This window comes from Euprymna scolopes, chromosome 2 (genome assembly GCF_053919585.1).
Source record: "Euprymna scolopes isolate OS-2025 chromosome 2, ASM5391958v1, whole genome shotgun sequence".
In the NCBI taxonomy this organism is placed as follows: Eukaryota; Metazoa; Mollusca; class Cephalopoda; order Sepiida; family Sepiolidae; genus Euprymna; species Euprymna scolopes.
In genome coordinates this window covers 193,749,271-193,773,693 of record NC_136483.1, presented here as the reverse complement: position 1 = coordinate 193,773,693, position 24,423 = coordinate 193,749,271, and the positions used below count along the sequence as shown (strand labels likewise).

General features: G+C 32.4%; 1 protein-coding gene across 1 annotated transcript in view; it reads left to right on the top strand.

The window, feature by feature from the left end:
* The window catches only part of LOC145300872 (uncharacterized), a 92,489-nt gene that overhangs the window by 9,034 nt on the left and 59,032 nt on the right, over positions 1 to 24,423 (top strand). The window contains exons 2-6 of the mRNA XM_080144524.1: positions 666 to 1,237; positions 5,574 to 5,759; positions 10,923 to 11,052; positions 18,074 to 18,213; positions 18,382 to 18,491. Of these exons, the coding sequence (XP_080000650.1) occupies positions 728 to 1,237; positions 5,574 to 5,759; positions 10,923 to 11,052; positions 18,074 to 18,213; positions 18,382 to 18,491 (1,076 nt within the window). The 5' untranslated portion in view covers positions 666 to 727. The remainder of the gene's footprint in view (positions 1 to 665; positions 1,238 to 5,573; positions 5,760 to 10,922; positions 11,053 to 18,073; positions 18,214 to 18,381; positions 18,492 to 24,423) is intronic.

Genomic DNA, 24,423 nt, shown 5'->3' with positions numbered 1-24,423 from the left:
AAATTAGAAAAGGCGTAAATATTATTATAATTATCAGTTCAATGTTTGCTTTACATGCAGGCATGTGTTGGATGGCTTTTAGAAATTGACTTCCCAACTAACCTATCTCTGGCCAGGTCTTTATCCCTCTTTCTCCCAAATCCATCTTTATCATTTACTTCCATGTTTTCCTTGGCCTTCCCCTGCTAACTGACTCTGCTACCTCAACTGTTTTACATGTAATAACCCAAACACTATCATCTACTCTTTCAATGTGACTAAACCAACAAAAACATCTTCCAATACTGTCCAGATTTAATTTTTTTATCTGAATTCATCAGATCTAAGCCTGTCTTTAAGACTAACTTTACACATCGATCATATCAGTCTCATAGAATTTCTCTCCATGCAATGCATGTCCTCAACCCTTACTGGCCAAATTTCACTTCATACACATTCCCGATCGACTTTGCCCTTGGTTGACAGTAATAACACAAACCTACATATTTTGGTATTAGACACATATTGTTATGAATGACTTTAATTTAAAGCTGACAAAGAAAATCTTATGTATAAAGGCTGTCACATATTTCAATTATTTTGATGAGCATTTTTTCTAAAACATGTTTAAATTACTCCTTCTGTGAATTTTTGACTGAATTCTTTTCTTTTATTTTTTTTCAAAGAGATTCCTCTGAAATGAAAATGGGAGGCAAAAACAAATCCTTGTGAACCCTAGTCTTGAGTTATGCGGTTATCTCCCTTGAACAAACAAGCCATGGCTTTGTTATCGGAACGACTCACAGCAGCTGAGGAAGATGCTCACCACCTGGCCGAGCAGCTGTCCCTGATGGCCTCTAATTCCAGCTTTACACCAGACAGTCCCACCACATCTGGCCAGGCCTCTCCTCCTCCTCGTGTTGTGTCTCCGTTTGAAGCCAAAGGTATGAATCCTTCCTCCGACGCGTTAACCTCTCGCCTTTGTCGAGCTGAAAGTGCAGTGACGACTCTGAAATATGCTATGACCACCCTGCAGCAGCAGTATGGGGATAATCCATGGTCAACGCATGAAAAAAATGCAAAACTGGACAACCAAGTCTCAGACATGAAAAAACAGCAGAAAGAAGAAATGGGCAGACTACGAGATGAGATGATTTGTTTACAACAAGAATTGACTTTGGAACGGGAGTCGAAACTTAAGTGCCGTTCAGAAGTCCAAAAACTTCAGGATGCTTTGATGGAAGTCACACAAATCAGGGTAAGAAAAACTTGGGTGGCTTTGGAAAAAAAAAGTTTTTTTTTGTTGTTGTTTTTTTTCTGAATCGGTGAACTTTAAATTAAACAAATCACAAAAAATATTTTTATTATACAAATATGTGGTTTATTTGAAAGATTAATGTTTGGCATTTATAATTTAAATACAATTTCGGGCATATGACGTGTATGGTGTGATATAGAATTCCAATTTTTATAACTTGTTGTAGTAGGATCTACCTAATTAGCATATACGTGGAGTGTCAACCATATAAATATGGTTGGTACCATAAAGACGGGAGAGACCCAATGTGAGATTCAGCGAGAGACTCAGAGAGACACGAGAATAAGAGTTGACAACTACCCAGCCGACACCTTCTCCAGGGATGGTCTCCCCATAACTATACCAATGGACTCTATGTAAATATTGTATATACTTTCTTGCTTTCAATATATCTGTTTTACTTTACTTTTGTGTTGTAGTTATTTATTCCATGCGTTCAGTCGAGCTTCAACATAACTCTACGGATTAAATTAGGCTGCATTTTGGCAATAACGTGTCAAATGTTGTCTTCCAAATGATCTATTGTGTCTGGTTTATAGGCGTACATGTGGGATTTTACACATTCCCAAAGAAAATAATCTAATGAAATTAAATCACATGAACAAGGTGGCCAGTTCACAGGTCCATTTCATGAAATTATTCATTCATCAAATGTTTCTCTTAGTGGATTAATCATATTGCACACAGCATGTGTTTCCGTCCTGCTGAAACCACATGATGAATTGCCAAACCAAGTTGAACTCAAAATAACAGATAGTTGTCAAATCTGCAATTTAAGAAAATAGAGTTGTTAATTTAAAGTTCACTGCTTTGAAAAAAAAACCTATATATACATATTTTGTCGGAGAATTAGGTATGTGTATATGTTCATATATTTTTGATCTACAAGATTCACTCCTAAACTAATTAACCTATCACTATGAATTTTGGAACATAGCTGCTAGGCATAATGTTCATCAAATGTTTCTCTCAGTAAATTGTTTGTATCATTTGCAAACGTTGTTTAGGTCTCGCAACCATTTCAGGAATATTCAATATCATAACATTTTTGTCAAACGTGAAATCAAATCGCACATGTCCATTCTCATAAACACATACATTTCACATGCATGTTCTCGCTTGTGAGCAATCAAGAAACCAGGGAAAATAAAATAAAATCTATTTAGACATACGTTGGTTTTTTTATTCTCTTGATTGTTGTTTCTTCTCGTCGTCTTTCTATATGTGGGTCATGATCGTCTTTTTAACTTGGGCAAAATAAACTTTTTATTCATGAATAACACAAGAGACTTTGCAGAGTTTCAAGTTTTATTTGGAGAGAAAGTATACTCACGGTGAGAGAGACTACATAACTAATTAATGATTTACTTCTTTCGTTACTAACTATTCTTAAAAATGTCTGACAACGGACAAAATCTTGATGTAACATTTGCATAGATTATCTACATTATTGGACGACGTCTGTATAATTTGATGCCTGGAGGGAATTGACCAAAAACCCTTTGTTTTCCCACTCAAACATGTGACGTCATCTCATATTATTCAACACCTGTTTTTTTAGTGCATTTATTTTCTATTATTATTATTCACTCCAGTGTTACTTGAATGTAAGGGGCTACTATTTGGTCTCATATCTACAGGGACATTATTTAGGGAGTTGAGCAACAAGATGTCTGTTCAGATTACACTTGAATTTCTGCATGTCAGTACAGTCAGGGAAGCAGGAAAATGGGAGGAAATTCCAGATTCTAGCAATTCAAGGTAAGAAACTAGTAGAGTAGAACTCCTTCTGGTATCTAGGGATCTATACAATCAAGAGGCGAGATTTTGTTGCTTGTCAGGTTAGTCAAGAGTATTTACACCAAAGGGGCACAAGTGCTACGAATTCATCAGAGCACATTCCATTAAAATATTTGTAAAACAGGGATGCAACATTGCGGCAATGGGACAAGGGTTGGAGTTTGGTTAATTGGAGTGCATAATGGACTCTGTCTAAGAGGGAGCGACTAGTGGTGGATGGACTAGCCCAGATGTGGCAACAATACTCCATGCATGGACGAATAGTTGTCTTGTAGAAATACAGGATCTTTTGATTGTTTGATCTTTTGGCCTCATCTCAAATCACATTATCTGCCTATAGGTACATTTCCATTTGTTGTTAGATTATTCTAACATGTACTAATGTGACCCTTGCCAAAATTCACACTAGCTAAGTGAATCGCTACTTAATTGCGTAGGGTCCCAAATATATAACAATATTCTATTTTTACATTTTAGTAGCAATCACATGTTCGGGTTTTTGTCCAAACAGATGGTCACCATGTGATGTGTGTTTTCTTTTGTACATATGAGGGTCAGATAAAAACAAAGGTAAAAAATGTAAACAATTGGTTTTACTTGTATATGTTGTTACGGACCGGTATGAAGCTGAATCGGGGTGGATGTCCCCTGGTAAGAATCTTATGACTCTAGATCAGCGCTTCACCCTACGTTGTCCGTAGCACAATATAAAAATAAAAATAAAATAATGACAAGTAAAGTGTTGTCCACGATTTGTGACCTATTTGACACGTCTGAGGCTCTCATTAGCACATTTTGTTCCGAACGTTCAAACTCAAAGCAAGAATGACACAACACTAAAATCTTAAAACACGGATTTTATTCAACATCCTTAAATTTAATATCACACCGCAATAGGTTGGGGTGAGGTCGGCTGATAAAAAAAAAGAAACATAAAAGAAAGAAAAGAAAACAAGGTGACAAACAAAAAAATAATAATATAAGAGAAAATGTATATACCATTTCCATTATGGTATGACAGTTCGGCCAAGGACAAGGAGTGGGAATATCGGGATGGGGAAATCATAATAGTCACTTAACTTTATCCAATTGGACTTTCGTGTTTCATAATGTCTCCGCAAAGTTCATCATTCGCGAGATGGGGACGCCCGTCGACATGATATTTTTGCTTGTTACAACCCTCTTTTTATTCATCTTTAATATCTTCGCCGTGAACTTTCCATGATGTCCATTCTTGGTCAAAAGAATTCAACTCCTGTTTATTTCAGGGAAATCTGTTTACGCTGCGCTTTGAGCATTCCTAAGCAAAAAAAAATAACAAAAATTCGCTATGAGCCGGTGCTCATAGCGAATTTTTGTTATTTTTTTTTTTGATTCATTATTCGCTCAAACGTAAACAAAACAACCGGTCCATTTGACAACGTTCACTACTCTCCCCAGTCTCTTTTTCTTTTCTATTTTTTTTTTCTTGCCTCAATATTTTTATACGAACGCTATCGTTTATCACCATTAAAAAGAACGCTCAGTTCAAAACTGCTTTTTTTTTTTTCGTCCGCGTTGATTTCACTTTTTCTTTCTCTCTCTTCCCTTTTCATCAGCTTCGCTGATAGTGGGCTCTCTCGCGCATTGCATTTTCAGAGGAAGGGAGGGGTGTGTGTGTACACCTTGGATGCTAGTGCGTTCATTTGTTTGTTATTATTTATTTATTTTTTTTTTTTAATTTAAATTCACCGTTCGCCATAGGCGTTCCCTAAGAGATTAAAAAAAAAACTATTTCTTATTCCGTTATGATTATTTCCTAATTTATCAACCAATATCAACCAGCCTCTCTACCAATATAATAATGTATTTATTTCTTATAAAGACGTTTTGTCGAAGACAAATATAAGACGCATATGAGAAATATAATGCATAAAATGGGTGAAAATTACTGATATACTTGTAGTTACTAACGAAAAACTATTTATTAAAAGGCTGCATTAAGTGTTCTAAACACAATTGAAAATACATGTATTGTCAGGGTAAACAAATAGGGAGAGACATGTTGGACAATCTATTTATTTTGTTGATGTTCTGAGAATTAAGAGTTGTGACCAGTAAAGGAAGTCTCATGATGATTGCTACCATAATATTAAAATCATCTGATTGGAAACGACTTCAATATTTTCAAAACCAGCCAGAAATCTAATTTCTAATTCCCTACATGGAGTAGAATTATATTTTTGATTTCCAGAAATAGAGAGTTCATTCCATCGTTGGCTAGTATAATATAGTGGAGATAAATTTGATATGGTTAAAGGGAAATAACTCCAAACGAGCAATAATGTTTTTATCTATTGAGAGAAGCCATTTTCATGTTGTGATGTTCAATGAATTTTATTCATTGTATCATCAAAACAAAAAAAAAAGACCTTTTATTTTTCTAATCTTCTCTTGGTTGATCAAAAGTTGATTCATTCTATTATTCATTTTTTAGTCAGACACGTCCACAAGGGTTGATCAGTTGGAAATGGAAAAACAAAAACACCTTGAAAAGATTACCACATTAGACACACAGCTTGAGGAAGAAAGAAAATCCAGAGAAAACTTGGAGATTTCACATCTTTCTTTACTCAATCGGATTGAACAAATGGAATCGATCATCGACTGTGAAAAAAATGAGGTTTGTATAAAAAGAAAAAAGTGAAACTGATACAAAAAAAAGGTTAAAGTTAAGGCTGTTTGCTCTTTTTGACTTCTAGTTTCTGCTCTGCAGATGGGACGACAGTGACAAGCAAGAAATGGACTCTTCTGATTAATGATTATCTCCTCAGATAACGTGAAAGCCTCTCTCTTCCTCATGTTAAGAATAGCTTTCTTGTCCACTTGACCATGTCTAGTTATTAGGGAAAGGAAAACAGAGTATTTTTTTCATTATTTTGACTCTCGAGTATATATCCGTTGATATCTTATATATTTTATAGAGTGATATGGTTCTCGGTTGATTAACTGTATCAGATATATACTTGATAGTCGAAACAATGATAAGAATATTCTGCTGTCCTAACCGTATTAATTGACCAGCCAAATAAATAGCAGAAAACAAAAATAAAAAAGAACAAACAATCTTGGCTATAACAAAAAAAGGATATTTATTTCTGATTAATTTTGTTAGTAATCAATTTTTAGACAAATGTTCCTCTGCCAACACCCTTCTCTGCATTTTATAGGTTTTATCCTAGATTATAATAGATGTAGAAACAATAAACCAAATTGAGTTTTCTTGGCATAAATGAAAAGATATTTCATACTCAAGTCGGTCCATTAACACAAGGATTTCCTTAAAACAACTTCCCCTAACATTAAAGATCACCTCTTTTCTCTTCTTGATGATGAAATTACATACGTTATTTGGTTTGTATTAAGGTATTATTTAAAGAACCAGCAACTTGATTGCTTCCCCCACCCCTCACTTCCTTAATAAGCATTGTGATTTCCTTAATGAAAGAGTAATTAATTCTTTGAATAAGTTGCCAAAGAATGTCAAGAATTTAACTTATATAAATAGTTTTCAAAATAATATTGACTGATTTTATGATTATTGCAGAGACACTATTGGAAGCTTTCAGGTGACATTTTATCATCAAAATCTTATTTTTTCTCAATTTTTGGTATATTTTTTGATGAGAAAATATAGAGGAAAGAGTACATCTGATGATGGAAGGAAAAAGTATTTAATAGTAAGGAGCCAAGATTATAGGGAACATCACATGAAATGGTTTCAGATTATAAGGGACATCATAGGAAAAGGCATCAGATGATGAGGCATCAGAGGGAATGGCAATCTATCATATAAATATCACCTGTCTGTTTAAATGTATGTATGTATGTATGTATGTATGTATGTATGTATGTATGTATGTATCAGCCTGCTCCAGGCATGCCATACTATGAGCCATCAGTAGGTCAAGGATAGTGGGTTTCTTTTTTTTTTTTTTTTTACATAGGCGTCACCACTTATCAAGGCCGATCGACCACTCAAGGATAAGGGCTAAAGAGTGTAGAGTAGTCAAAAGGACAATATAGTAATCAATAGTAATGGAAGTTCAGTAAATTTGTTGACTTCAGTGGAACGGCTCATCAGAAACTTGTTCACGTTGGACTTGAAGACCTCATCAGTTTGCCCTGTATTTAAGAATTCAGGTGATAAGTCATCTCCCTCTCAGCACAGACCAATAAGTCTCCTGTGTGTTATGAGTAAGTTGCTGGAATCCATATTAAATAGAGAAATAGTCAACCACCTCAGCAGGAATAACCTTCTTAGTGACACACAATATGGTTTCCGCTCTGCAAGATCTACCGCAGATGTGCTGACGGTTATATCCCACAGGATTAGTGAATCTCTTGACAAAGGCTTCCTTTCTAGAGCAATTGCTCTTGACATATCAAAGGCTTTCGACAAGGTATGGCATAAGGGTCTACTTCCAAAGATTTCCAGCTACGGTATAACTGGAAATGTTTTCTCAATCATTAAATCATTTCTCTCCGATAGGTTCATAAGAGTAGTGGTTGATGGACAAAAATCGGAGGCCTGCAATATAAATGCTGGAGTCCCTCAGGGGTCAATCCTGGGCCCAACTCTCTTCCTGATCTACATCAATGACCTCCCTAAACACATACTTAAATCATTCGTTGACATCTATGCTGATGACACGACCATCTACGGCAACACATCAAAGGCTGTAAATGACAAAGTTCTCTCGGATTCTCTCTCCTCTGATCTCGAGCGCGTGGTTCAGTGGGGGAAGATGTGGCTGGTTACCTTTAATGCATCTAAAACCAAACTCCTATCCTTACATCATCAACGCTCTGATCCCCAGCTGGCATCAATTGTGATGGATGGCTCTCGTCTGGGTGAGGCCCCGTGTTTTGACAAGCTTCTGGGTTTAACCTTTACTCCTGATCTGAAATGGAACACGTACATCAAGTCTGTTGCCAAGGTCGCTGGAAAGATGGTGGGATCCTTCTACCGCTCCAGAAGATATCTCACTACTGATGCAATTCTCTATCTATATAAAAGCCAAGTACGTCCAAAGATGGAATACTGTTGCCATATCTGGGCAGGAGTGGCCAAAAACAGCCTATCATGCCTTGACAGAGTACAAAATAGACTTTGTGGCTTAGTGGGGGATGCCCTTTTCTCTTCCTTGCAACCTCTCTCCCACAGAAGAGACGTTGCGAGCCTATCCTTGTTTTATCGTTATTTTCATGGCAGGTGCTCGTCTGAACTCCAATCTCTGGTCCCCCCTCGCCAATCTTTCACGAAAAACACCCGTCTAGCTAAATCCACTGTGAAAAATTTCCCCCACTCTATATCTGTGCCTAAATCAAAACGCAGATTCCATGAACAAAGCTTCTTTCTTAGAACTGCACGCCTGTGGAACTCTGTTCCGTCTGCCTGCTTCCCTCCGGACTACAACTTGGATGTCTTCAAGTCCAATGTTAACAAATTCCTAATGAACCGCCCCCTTAATTAAACACTTCATCAAATCTCCACACTAACGTAATGTACTTGCAATAACCCTTATCCCTGAGTGGCTTCCGGGCCTTGATAAGTGGTGATCATTGTGTAAAAAAAAAAAAAAAAAAGAACATATTATAGACAGCTGGAAAGCAGGAAAACGGAAGATAATTCCACAGGCGTGCAGTTCTAAGAAAGAAGCTTTGATCATGGAATCTATGTTTAGGTTTAGGCACAGATAAAGAGTGGGGAAAATTATTGATAATGTTTTCAGCTAGTCTAGTGTTTCTTGTGAAAGTTTGGCGAGGGGGGACCATAGATTGAAGCTCAGTTGAACACTTTCCATGAAAATAACGATAAAGCAGAGACAAACTCGCAACATCTCTTCTGTGAGATAGAGGTTGCAGCGAAGAGAAAAGAACATCTCCCACCAGGCCACGAAGTCTATTTTGAACCCTATCAAGGCAGGACAAGTCACTAAGTTTGTATACTTGGGTAGCACACTAAGTATGTCCGGTGCCCTGGATGATGAGGTATTGTTACAGAGCAAGTGATGCCTTTAGAAAGTTGAACAGGTGTTTGTGGAGCTGTCATGGGATCTGGCTGCCAAGATTAAGGTTTATGCCGCATGCGTTCTCTCTGCTCTTCTCTATGCCTGTGAAACTTGGACAACAAACAGGAAGCATTTGAGACGTCTCAAGCGGTTTCACCAGATGTGCCTACGGTGAATCTTAGGTGTGGATTGGCAAATGTATGTCAGTGATGTGGAGGTGCTTGAACGGACCTAAAGTCTAAGCATTAAAGCTCACATTATCAAACATAGATTGAAATGGAGTGGACGTGGTGATGATGTTAGACAGTCGACTTCCCAAACAACTTCTTTATGCCGAGCTCGCCGAGAGAAGACGTCTGGCTCAAAAGCCTAAAATGAGATTCAAAGATTGTTTGAGGTCCACCTTAAAAAAATATGAGGTAGATGAAAGAACCTGGGAGAGTCTTGCTTTGGATCATGGAGAGTGGAGAAGGACCTTGCGGGGAGGTGTGAGCAAGATCGAACCCAGTATGAGCGGCTGAAACATGATATCCGGAAAGGGAGGGTGAAAGGAGCAATGGATGGGCGGGGGCGCCAAATTGGTCTGGAGTGTGAGGTGTGCAGAAGATTATGTCTGAGCAGAACTGGGCTGATGAGCCACCAGACTACTCATTGGCGTAGTGGGCCACAAAGCAGTTTTGTGTTGCCAGATCTAACCTGTGTCAACTGCGGGCAGATGTACAAAACAGCAAGTGGTTGTAGGCGGCATTTGATTATACATAGAAGTGACCATCAAGAACGTGCTGCTAGTGGCACACATGTCTGCACAATGTGTGCCAAAGAATGCCAGAGTTTGGCAGGGCTTAAAAGCCACCTTCGTACGGCTCATCACTGAATGTTTTTGTGTTTCTGTATACCATTTTTTTTTTTTTTTGTGCTATATCAAGGAGGGGTCGCTTTTTTCACCAGTATTTTCGAAAGTCATTCCCTCTTTTCAATTGACTAACCTTAATTTAAACCTTTACCACTTCCAGTTTGACGATGGACGCAATGGCAAAGACGTCACTTTTTTTTCACATTCTTTTCCCCCTTTGCGGTATGGGTTCGAGCCTGCCTGCCTACTACCACTTTTTTTTTTTTTGCTTAACACACACCTCCAAACACCCGGGCAACACCGGGCACCTAGGCTAGTAAACTATAAAGGGAATCATAGGAAATAGCATCAGATGATAGGGTTATCACAAGAAATGGTATCATAGGAAAGGGAAATCAAATGTTAGGAAAGGACATCAGTTGGTAAGGAGATCACACCTGAAAATATTGTTATATTTAAAATTTAAGAATTCATTTTTCCAAAATGTTAACAATTTTTGTATTAGCTTACCTCATTTTCAGTTCTTCTTGAAATCTTGCACAGTGACTTGTTTAGTTTGTTGTCAATATTTCATAAAGTGCTCTTCTGAGAGGGGAAATACTGTAGAGTTAAGAATTTAATAAATAAGTCCAAATCTGGTTAGAATAAATGAGATAAAACAAATTACTGTGTTTTTTAATAAAGTTTCCATTATTTTCACATTTAATTAAACATATTTTTCTTAAAATTGATTGGCTGCTATTCAATGTGTCAAACACAAGCTGCTAATAAATACAAAGTGCAGAAGATTTTTTATTGTAAAAGTCAAAGAAATGTGTCAGTTTTAAGAATTATCGTAAAAATAAAAAAATAAACAAAGAATTCATTCACTTTTGCATAGATAAAAGGAATTGGTTTTCTTGTTTTGAAAATCTTTCAGGTTGAAGGTCTTACATCAATGTACGACATGCTGCAACAAGAAACGGAAAAATCAAAGATGAAACTTAAAGAAGAACAAAAACAAAGAGTCAAGATTGAAAGAAGTTGCCATTTTTTGTTGGACAAAAAAAGTAAGAATTCAAAGGAAATCTTGAAATTTCAGGAGAGAACTTCTTGAGCGTTTACCATTTTTTCACATTCAACTGACCATTTAATAGTTTTTGTTATCTTCCACTATATCCGGTTAGACGAGACTGCGCACTGACATAATCATTCTCATGACAGTTTTCTAAGCCTTACTACTTCCATGCTGGCTCATGACTGACAAATCAAAAGCAGATGTTTTGTTTGTGACACCATCACTAAAAGATTACCTTACATGCCTAACAGATTCTTTGGTTTTTCATCAGAGTTTACTTCTTAGATCGATTGCCTTTACCATGGCCTAGGAGCTCCATCTATCCCCTGTATGGTAATCCTCTTGAATATCATAAGGAGGCTAACAGGTGCTACACCTTGCTCAACGGTGACCTAGAACTGTGCATGGTAAGGGCATTCAACTCCCTGTGATATTATACTACATACCAGCCCTAGTCGAGTTATACCGGCTTCCTCCAAAAGAGAATATCAAATTTGTAAGCAGTTTCCAGTCACCTATATATCCAATCAGGGAAAATGATGACATTGGGCTTTTGCAATTCTTGCAGGGAGGTATTAACATCCTTCTACATATAGTACCTGGTATTACCAACTGTTCACTCATTTGGGACTGACTAGGCTCAACGTTGCTTAACTTTGGTGATCTAGCGAGTACCAGTATGTCAACATGATTATGTCGTATATTATATATACCGACATATCTAAATATTTTAGGTTTTAATTAGCTTTTATAATATTTTAATAGTCTTAATTAACTTTTATAATATTTTAATAGTTTTAATTAACTTTTATATTTTAATAGTTTAATTAGCTTTTATAATATTTTAATAGTTTTAATTAGCTTTTATAATATTTTAATAGTTTTAATTAGCTTTTATAATATTTTAATAGTTTTAATTAGCTTTTATATTTTAATAGTTTAATTAGCTTTTATGATATTTTAATAATTTTAATTAGCTTTTATAATATTTTAATAGTTTTAATTAGCTTTTTAATATTTTAATAGTTTTAATTAGCTTTTATATTTTAATAGTTAAATTAGCTTTTATAATATTTTAATAGTTTTAATTAGCTTTTTAATATTTTAAGTTTTCATTGCCTATATAATGATAGTAGAAAGTGTACCTTTACTTTTAGCAAACTTGTAGCTCTCCTTTTCACCCTTACTTTGTCCATTAATCCTCACATTGTATGAGTCATCTTTATGACAAATGAGGAAGAATGGCTGTTTTCTTATTTGATTGTGGTTTTGAGTTGCATGATACGTGGAGATTTCCAAGTCTCTCATAGTATTCATCATTATTCAACCATCGATCTATTCATTTCATTAACCCTTATCTTTTTTGGGTTTGATAAATGATGACTCATTTAAAAAATATCATATATATGTTGTGGACTGGTAAAGATCTGAAAGAAAGACAAAAATCAGTATTTAGTGAAAATGAAATCTATTAAAAAGAAAAACAAACACAATAAATAAAGAGAAGTGGTTATACGCCAGTCTGACTGCCAAGTGTGTGTAAATAGTGCATAATACTGAGAGCCATGTTCTCCTGGTCAATGTAGTAAGCGGAAGAGTTCATTGTTATCTGTAAGGTTAGCACCAAAACAATGTATAAGACTAAGTCAAAGAGTTTTCAAAGATTTCAACTTCTTCTGACTGTTAGAGTCACAAATATTAGAGGATGAAATAGGAGGGTTGTTCAGTAAAAACAAAGAAAGTAATATGGTTACAAAAGTACATGCTAGTGATCTGCTTTCAATCTCAGATAACGTAGCATATTCCTGCTAGTAATTATAATAAATTTGACTTATTTGAACTCTGAACTTTATTTTTATTGAATTTATTAATAAATAATCATTTATTCATGAATATGAAAGGGTTCTTCATTCTTTTTTTAAACTATTAACAAAAAATTAAAATGGCTAGCAAATAACACAAAATACAAATTTAAAAAAAAATGGCTAACAAATTAGCCAAACCACAAATTAAAAAAATTAAAATGGCTAACAAATACGCCAAATAACAAATATTTTAAAAATAAAATTGCTAAAAATAAGCCAAATAACAAATTAAAAAAATTAAAATGACTAATAAATTAGCCAAATAGCAAATTAATAAAAAAAATTAAGATAGCTAACAAAAAAGCCAAATAAATTAATAAAAGTTAAATGGCTAACAAATTAGCCAAATAACAAATTAACAAAAATTAAAATGGCTAACACATAAGCTAAATAACAAATTAACAAAATATAAAGTGGCTAACAAATAAGGCAAATAACAAATTACCAAAAATTAAAATGACAAACAAATTAACCTTATTACAAATTAAAAAAAACTTAAATGGCTAACAAATAAACCAAATAAATGTTTTTTTTTATTAAAATAGCTAAAAATAAACCAAATAACAAATTAAAAAAAAATTAAATGGCTTACAAATTAGCCAAATAACAAATAAACAAAATTTAAAATGCTTAACAAATAAGCCAAATAATTTTAAAATTTAAATGACTAATAATTTAAAATATGAAATTTAAAAAATAAATGTCTAATTAATAAGCTAAAAAACAAATTACAAAAAATTAAAATGGTTAACAAATAAGCCAAATAACAAATTTACAAAAATTAAAATGATTATCAAATAACCAAATAATTTTTTTAATTATAATGGTTAACAAATAATCTAAAATAACAAATTTTAAATAATAAAATGTCTAACAAATAAGCAAAATAAAAAATTAAAATTGCTAACAAATTAACAAAAATTAAAATGGCTAACAAATTAGCCAAATAACAAATAAACAAAATTTAAAATACTTTACAAATAAACCAAATAAATTTTTATTACTTATAATGGCGAATAAATAAGCTTAAATAACAAATTAAAGAATTATAATTTCTAATTAGTAAACTAAATTACAAATTACCATAAATTAAAATGGCTAATAAATTAACTAAATAAAAAAACAAAATTTTATATGTTTAACAAATAAGTCAAATTATTGTTTTTTAATTAAAATGGCTAACAAATAAGCTTAAATATCAAATTTAACAAATAAGCCAAATTACAAATTAACAAAAATTTAAATGGCTAAATAACAAGTTAATAAATATTAAAATTTCTAACAAATAAACAAAATTTAAAATGTATAATAAATAAGCTAAATAAATTTTTTAATTACAATGGCTAACAAATAAGTTAAAATAAGAAATTAACAAAAATTAAAATGGCTAACAAATTTGCTAAATGACAAATTAACAAAAATTAAAATGGCTAAAAAATTATGGTGGATTGAATTTTGTAGTTGAATAGTTTTAATTAGCTTTTATAATACTTGAATAATTTTAATTCATGATTTTTGGGGGATTTTAATATTTTTTCATTTTATTTTATGGTATTGCTTTTTTCATTTCAATAAATATTTGATTTATTCTCTTTGTTGCAAGAAAAATAACTGACACATGTTTATGCACAGACATACAAATTATTACATTTAAAATGTTTGTTGGCACATTATTTTAATTTTTGCTCATTGAATATAACTTAGCTAACATTTGAGCTTATGTTTTGAAGTGAAGTATGGTTATGCTCAATTCCAGTAGACCATCCTCCTGTGCATTATCTCCTACTTCAGGATTAGACTGGCTTATTGCTGATCACCTAAGCTACTTTTACCAGGGAATTTCGACGACAGATCTTGGATATTTTTGTGACTTTCTACAGTGCCATTTCAGGGGAGCTAGACTAGCCCCCACATTAGCTATTGATAAACTTTGAAAGGAAGTGAGAAAAAAATGTTACTTTGATTACGATTAGAATGCGCATAAGTGCTAAAGTCTTCGGCGCACATATGAAAGTGGTACCCCTCTCTGTAATTTTTTATTTTTATCTCTTTTGCATTTTTTTCAACAGATTGTTATTGAATAGTCACTAATCTACCATATTATCAAAAAAATCAACAAAAAAAAATCAATATTTAACATTTTTAAGGGATGCTCCATTTCTAATACAACATTCTAGTAAATTGATCTCCCATTTTGGAAACAGTGACTTTTCGGCAAAATTTCATGCATTTAGCCTTTTTTTAAAGCAGTTTTGCCTTGTAAAAAAGGCTAAATCCGTTAAATTTGGCTGAAAAAAAATCATTGCTTCCAAAATGGGGGATCAATTTAATAGAAAGGAACACCCCTTAAAAAAATGTTAAATATTAATTATTTTTGTATTTTTTTTTATAATCTGTTAGATTAGTGACTATTCAATAATAATCTCCTGAAAACAATATAAAAAAAATTACAGAAGGGGGTACCATTTCCATATGTGCACTAAGTCTTTCATTTCTTGTTGACATTTTTTTTATTTGTTTGAAAAATTTCTTATACTTTTAATTCTATGGAGCTTTTCAATGTAGAAATATTGGATCTGTTAGCCACACATAGATCATCAGCATGCTCTCCACACAAAATTTAGACATTATTAACCATTTTCATTTAACACCAGGAGAAATCAGCTATCAAAGGCATTGGTTGTTATAACTTGACAATGAAGAAGAAAAAATAAGAATGTATATAAAGAAGGCCGATGCCACCTGAAATATTTAATTTATATTGTTTTGTTTATTCGAAACAATCTTTTAGCATTGAATTTGTTCTTAAAAATTATTTCTTATATTTTCAATTTTACAGTGCTTTCCAATGTAGAACTATTGGATCTATTAGCCATACATAAATCACCAGCGAGATAGTAACCACCACCGGCATTCTTCATTATAACTCAACAATGAAGAAAATAAAAATGTCCATAACTCACTAAAAAAAAAAGGCCAGAGTCGGCAAAAATATTTGGATTGTATTGTTTTCATTTATTGAAAAAGAAAACTTTTTTGGCATCAAATTTGTTTTTAAAAGTGATTTCTAATATTTTCAATTCTCCGGTGCTTTTCAATGTAGAAATATTGGATTTGTTACTCATACACAAATCAGCAGCAATTTCTCCACACAAAATCCAGACATTATTGACCATCTTCATTTGACACTTGAAGAGATTGGCTATCACTGGCATTGGTTGTTATAGCTCAACAATAAATGTAAACATTTTTTTTAAATAACAATGTCTATAACTCTGTGAAAAAAGCTGAAATCAGAAGAAATATTTAATTTATACTAGACTACCCATGACCCGTTGGGTCAGTATGTTATATTAGCTATGGAATTCATGTATGATCGTGACACTTGTGACGTAAAGAAAATAGTTTTTTGTGACATAACAGAAACATTTCTATGAAAGTATATTAAAATGAAAAAAGGATATAGATAGATTTCTATGAGTCATTCTGTTTATAATTGTTTATTTTAAAAAAAAAAAAAAAAACTTACAGCCATTGAATTATAAGTGGTTTGCCATACTTATAGGTAAATGTGCACTGAACAGATACCATAATACTTAAAGTTAAATTCAAATTTTGACACAAAAAAAAACAATTGGGACGTTGAAAATGTACACAGTAAAACAATACATTTTATTGTCGCATTGATTATTTATTTGTAACGCAAATTAAAAAAAACATATTTTCTGGGTTATTTATTTATGTTGGTAGTGTAGAAGAAAATGTATGAATGTTTTTTTAAGAAAAGTGTATTAAAAGATGGAGAATAAATTATAAAAAAAGGAAGGCAGTGGGTAAATCGCCGTTGTAAAATGCTCTTATGGTTGTCAACAGGTTAAAGTAGATTTATTTGTAAGGAAATTGTGTTAAAATAACTTAAACGCAATACAGAAATGAACGATGTACAAAAAAATGCAAAAAGTATTAACAATTGTTTATTTTGGATAATTTAAACGCAAAAAAAAAACAATTGGGACGCTGAAAATGTACACAGTAAAACAATACGTTTTATTGTCACGTTGATTATTTGTTCATGTACGCATGTGCAACCGGAAGTCGTAAGCCGGATGTTGGGTTACAATACACATTACAAGGTCATTTGAGTTTTATAATTATATAGATTGTTTTCATTTATTGAAAAAAAAAAATTGCTTATAGTTAGCTAACATACTTCCTAACTTCTGACATGGCTGCTATCAGATACAATAACAAAGCAAATCAATTCCTTCACTTTTTCTTCTCACGCCTATATTTCCCCTGTGTATGTAATCTTTTTTATTGTGTTTTTGCAGTCGTTCTTTTTTTATTTAATAATCATTGAAAAGTTTTTATCAGTCTTATTTTAATTAAGAATGATTGAAATTAGTTATATTTTTTAAGAATTATTGAAAACACTTTTGTGTTCTTTTTTTTTTTAAGAATTATTGAAAACACTTTTGTGCTCTTTTTTTTTTAATAATTATTGAAAACACTTTTATGTTCTTTTTTTTAAAGAATTATTGAAAACACTTTTGTGCTCTTTTTTTTAAGAATTATTGAGAACACTTTTGTGCTCTTTTTTTTTTTAAAGAATTATTGAAAACACTTTTTAAAATCGTTTAAAACTATTTGTGGAATAAGATGCTTTGAATGTGTTTTTTTTTTATGTTTGAAATTTTGTTATTTTGATTTCAATAATTTTATTTTTATACTTTTATAATATATATTATATAACTTCAAATAAAAAATTTTAGTTTTAAAATTAAAAAAACGTAATTCTATAATTTTAAAAACATTCAAATAAAATAAACACTTTAAATTTTTAATTTTGTTTTTAAAAATGCAAATAAAAACTAATTGTGTTATTTTTATCTGTATAATTTTGTTAATTTTCATTGTATATTTTTTAATAATGTCCTTTTCTTATATTTTGTTTCAATAAATTGCTTCACAATAGAAATACTGAAGAACAATAAAAGTGAAGGAACTGATTTGCCTTGTCACTGCATCCGGTAGCAGCCATGTCGAAAGTTAGGAAGTATGTTAGCTGACTATAACCAAGAATTATTTAGTATTCGAATTTAAAAATGATTTCTTATATTTTTTTTCATTGTTTTCATATCTCAACAGATAAACTAGAAGAATTGTATGAGAAATCTGAAGAAAGCAACAAAACTCTTTTGGGAGAAATTGAAGAACAGCGCCAACGTCATGCACAACTTATGTCTCAACTTGAAGAACTGCAACATCTTTTTGAGCGGCAACATCAGGTAAACACCAAAAAAATTTCATTAAAGTCTTTTTTATTTGGTTCTTTTGAAATGAACCAAGACGATTCTGTCCATCACATTTTTATCTGAAAACTCAGAATAAATGGCTGTACATTAAGAATGGATCCATTATTTTTACATTGATTTTATTTATTTTGTATTCTTTAGGATGAATTAAAACTGCAAAACGATAAAATTTTATTGAAAGAAGAAATTTCAAATCTCAAATCAAACATTCAATCTTTGCAAACCGACCTCGATAAGCAGAAACAAGAACTGTAAGATTTTCTTTCTATTTATTTCCTTTGAATTAATATTGTTTGTGTTGCATAACTCCTTTATGAGGATATGGGTCATGTATGTTATCAAATGATAAAAGTTTGGAATAGCATTGTCCTTTTTATTTGAATTAAAGCCTTTTATGCCAGCTATTCATACGCATTACCGTGGCCGTGTACTAGAATCGAACATGTCTCAATTCTGAAAAGGAAGCATAAACAGAACAAAGATGATCACAAACGTTAATCGGATGTTATGATGGTGCTGTGACTAACTACAGGCAGTTCTGGGAAAGAAGTTTTTTCATGGAATCTACGTTTAGATTTAGGCACAGATAGAGGGTGGAAAAAATCGTTTATAGTGGTTGTATGTAGTCGAGTGTTTTTTTTTGTGAAAGTTTGGCAAGGAGGAACTATACCTCATTTGTCAATGAGCTTTTAAATGCCTTGCTTGTAAAATTCTTTAGGTTTTCATGTGAAATCTAACTCGTGTTCAATCTCCTCTCATGATGTTAACCTAAGGATTTTGACTAAATGGTTTTGTAATACTTGAAACAAGTAATAATCCGAGGGAGCTATTATTTTAGTAACAAAGACAAAATAGCAATGATTGAATGAACCAAAATAATAATAATAATAATAATGATAATAATAATAATAATGATAGTGAGATATATAAATATAAAGGTACTATTTGCATTATTACTCCTGCTAGTCCTAATAACAGTAATAATAATAATAACTAGCAAGACCTGTGGAAATTCCACAGCTGACTCTTTCATATGTAATACATTGATGTTGGTATTCTGTGGATGTTCAGCATAAATAGAGACGCCCTGATATTATTGTAGCTCTTTTGTTAAAACTGCAAAAGTATTTATCTAAGCTAGATAAATAGCCCAATCATAAAATCCGCTTAAGTATGATATTTTAATTTATGCAGATTTTGTGTATATTGTTATAGAGTTCATTTTCTATCGATTCTTATATATTATAAAGTTGTGATTTCAAAAATCTATCCATATAAATTGGATGCATCAGCTTGAATCGAAACTGAAACCAAAACTTATGAAGAATTCTTGGTAAAATTATTTATTACAAGAAATAGGTCATAACAATTAAATGACAGTCACTCAGAAGAAAAAAAGATGTAAGCCTGACACACAAAATAACATACACACTATCGTATTAATATATAAACTAGCAGGGCCCGTGGAAATTCCACGGTAGTTAAAATCTTTTAAAACACATCAGTGAGAAATTCCTTATAAAAATGAACGTATGGAAGCAAGTAGAACAAACAAAGAACTTTAGTTTAAACTTTTATTGAAGGTCAATGCGATCTTAACTGATGCTGCTGATATTGTCAGGAAGTGCTGGTGATGATTGAGGTGGTGACAGGGACGTCGATCAGCTGCTTGGAGTGAGAATAGTGGTCAGTCAGCAGGTTCTTGGGAGTCAGATTGTGAATTTACAAAACTGTGTGACATTGCTGACATCGATTTTGTGCAAGTTCTGATGACCCCAAGTTATTTAATATTTCAGGACATTTTGGATTACATGTGTGAGTAATGAATAGGTCACAGAAAACTGCCATTGCATCTTGATAAAGCTGTTGTAGATTCCTAGGACTTCCTGTAAATGTAGATGGTAGAATAACTGGTACACCAGAATAACCATCTTCATTCCTTGCTAAATGATCCATTAAGCCAGAATATTGAGCAGCTCTTAGTTGACTTTGATGGCTTTTAATGAAGTTAAATAAGCAACTGTCAACTTTTACATATGCGATAGACTTTTCTATTCATTTTAAATTTTATTCAATGAAGATTTGGAAATTCACAAATATTTTTTAAGTCGAATTATTGATATAGATTTCAATTAATGCATCACAACTTCCTGATAATATAAATAGAACACTTTGAATTTTCTGTACAAAAGTTTTTTTCCATAAAAACATTGTAATCTGTTATAATATTCAGATTCTTGTGTATTACATGCATAGAAAATGAAGTGTTTCTGTAAATCTTACGAAGTACAGTTAAATTTTGATTTTTCGATAATCAAAATGATGTGAGGTAGGTTATACCTATCAAATTTATTGTCAATGTTATATAGTTAAGTAAGCTGGCTAATTGGCTATAAAGTAAGTTATTCCGAACTTTGATCTAACATTTTAATTAAAAAAAAAAAAAGCTTAACATTTTCTTGTATCTTTTTTTTTTATATTAAGAAAAATGTAAGCATCATGCTGAAATAATAAAATGCCATTCTTAATAAGGGGAGAGGGTTTGACTATTCTAAACCTTCACCTAAATAACGATTTAACGAAAAAAATGTTTAAAATGTTCTTGTATCTTTTTTATAATTTTTGTTAAATAAGAAAAATCAATAAACTTTGATAGCACTATTGTAAGAATTATGCTGAAAGCCCTTCTTAATATGAGGAGGGGGAGTTAACTATTCTGAAACTTCACCTAACAATGTAAAAAAAAATAAGGGAAAAATATATGTATGAACAATAAATATTTCTTCAGTTAAATAAAATATACTGTAAATCTTTAAATAAGGAATAAATATTTATTTAAACCATAATTATTGAAACAAAGTATTTTACTGCATAAAAAACGGTTATAGGGAGAAGGGTTAACTATTTTGAACCTTCACCTAAATAGCGATTTAATGAAGAAAACTTTAATGGTCTTGTATCTTTTTTTTTATAATTTGTTTTAAAATAAGAAAAAAAAAAAAAACGGTGAATATCCAGATACGCTACTACAGAACACCGACCACTCTAATTTGTTTTTTTATAGGTAATTGAGGTCGCTGACAACGAATCTGATAGTCAAACCTGGGGCAAATTTACCGTTTGCATGGTATTTACCCCTGAACCCACGAACTACTTTCCACCATTTTGCAGCTTCCGTTTATGCTATGCGCATACACGTTGTAGCATAAATGACGGCTTCACCAAGCAAACTACGTTGGGGGGAGGGGATTTTTTTTTTTTTTCCAGGACATAGAATTTTCTAATTTTCATAAATACATTATAGCACTTTTTGGGTGGAAAATTTAAAATTAGCTGAAAAAGAAATAAAACCAGAAAAGGAAAGCACTCCAAGTTGGAGTAGGGGGGGGGGTTTAATTTATCTGTTGTTTTTTTTTTTTTACCTGGAACATAGAATTTTCAAATTTTCCGTAAGTAACGCACCGACATTTACCAATTAGAACACCATTTAACATTTTCCGAAGATTTTACTGTGTACATTGGGGGCGCGAGCGGGAGGGGGGGGCGGATGTGATGTTGAGGCACGCGCGCCCCAACATCACATCCGCCCCCCCCCACCTACCCACCTCGCTCGCGCCCCCAATGTACACAGTAAAATCTTCGGAAAATGTTAAATGGTGTTCTAATTGGTAAATGTCGGTGTGTTACTTACGGAAAAACGTTTAACTAAACTGCAAAAGCACCTATTAAGCCACATAAGTTCTATAATTGAATCCCCCCCCCCCGTAAAAAAAGAATGAAAAACATAAAGATGTTTGGTGCTTATGTTTTTGTAAACCACATTAAAAACTACGCGAGACAAAAAAAAAAAAAAGTCCCCCAATTTGTTGTACTTTTCTTTAACTGTAAGTCATTAAAAAAATGTCAGTCCGTAATTCTTTGATTGGTACGCCATGTGAGAAGGCAGTTTGCTACGTGAAGCAAGCCATCGTTCATGCTGCAGCACACGCGCGTAGCGTAAACGGAAGCTGCAAAATGGTGGAAAGTTATTCGGGGGTTAATACCATGCAAACGGTAAATTTGCCCCAAGTTTGACCATCAGATTCGTTGTCAGCGACCTCAATTACCTATTAAAAAAAAGAAATTAGAGTGGTCGGTGTTCTGTAGTAGCGTATCTGGATATTTACCGAAACTTCACCTAACAATGTAATAAAAATAATGGAAAAATTCTTCAGTTAAATAAAATATACTGAAAATCTTTAAATAGGAAATAAATATTTCTTTAAATAAATTAAATCGTAAGTAATGAAACACTGTTTTATTTCATATTAAAAAAAAAATTGTTGTGTCCATTTTTTATAGTATTTAAATATGTATCGGTGGGCATTAGAAGATGAATGCCTGTAAAAGAAGCAAAATAAAACGAACAAAACATAAGTAATAACTATGTAAACAACGTGAAGCTGTATAAATGTTACAAAATTACTCGATTCGGCATTAAATAACACAAAAAAGGATTGATATGCCGTAAAACAAAAACAAAACAGAACAAGACGTAAAATATGTTTTGACTCTGTATTTGCGAATGGTGACTTTGGTGATTTATTTAATAAAGGCATTCTTGACTTTTGTAACATGTATTTCTAAACATATTTTTTGTTGTGTAAGGCTCACTCAAAAGTAAATTAAAAAAAAAACATAAAGTGGCACAGTAAAAAAAAAACATAAAAAAAAAAACGTACTCGTAGCGTTAAATGTAAAAAATATATTTATTACTGAATAAAATAGAATAAGCATTCCTACAATAATAAACAGAAGACATCGTTAAAAATGTAAGTAAAATACTATACTATTTAAACTGGAACGATACCTTCTATGCATAGCTGTCTTTAAAATAATTCGGAACCATAAATAGACAGTTATTATTATTTTTTTTTTTTTTTGTTCGGGAACTTTTGGGAAATAAAAGGGTTAATGATTTTTAACTGATAAAGATTGAACAATAAAGGGAGATAATTCACATTAATTAATGTTTGCGATGATGATGATGCGTTTCATTAATTAATGTTTGCGATGATGATGACGTGACACCGTACGTACAAGCAAATTAATATATAGATAATAATGACAACTATGGTAATGATGATATCTTATAAGATGACAGCATTAATAATATACAGATAGATTTTAAAAGCTATGTGGTTAGCGTCTAAATAGATTAACAAGTGAAGCATGCATGGTCCCCTATGATTGCACAGTGAACGAGGTATAAAAAAATTACTAAGTTCAGCATTTGCCCCTCCTCCCCCATTATGCCCCAAAAGTCCCCAGGGGATGCCAAATTCTGGTGAAAATGCAGTTTTAGGCCTTAACATATGTAAATTTGAGTTCTGCACCATGCAAAAAAAGAAATGAATAAGTCCATCATTGGCTCCCCCCCACCATTAGCCCCAAAAGTCCCCAAGGTCTTAACATATTTAAATTCGAGTTAGCACCATGCAAAACTGCTAAATAGAAATACACAGAAAATTTTGGACAAATATGGTAAAATAGTCCCAGAAATTAAGTGTTTTTATTAACCCTAAAAGAGCCCCTGGGGTACACCCAAAGGTTATTGCAAAGTATAGACAAACGAAATTATATAGAAATCAGTTAGTTACAACTTTTCAGAAAGTTTTATAAAAATCCAAGGCATCAATTTTTTTTAATAAGCAATAAAGTGTCAATTTTAGCCATTTTAACCCGAGAGGCACGCCTAGGGGGGCAACCGGAGTTTTCCCGGAAAATCCGTTCTGTTACTTTTTTACTCATATCATGTTTAATGTTTGTGCAAAATTTCAAAAAATTCCAAGACGTAGTTATTGAGAAAAGTGCGGACAGACAAACGAACGAGGATGAATTTACAGGTCCACCCTCCTTTTGTTGGGGGACCAAAAATATTTAGGAAAGTCTAGAAAAATGCATTACGGTTATAATTACATATACCCATCTTAAAAATAATTAGAATAAATGAAGTACCATGATATATAGTCAAATTAATGACAAGGGATATGACTAATTATATTAAGGAGGAATAAGCAAATTTGTTGCAAATTTTCAAAACAATAAAAAAAATCTGTGTGTTAATAAATCATTGCTTTCTGATGAGAAAAGTGCTGTTCATGCAAAGAAATGGTTTGATAAGTGTTATTCAGACTCTGTTTC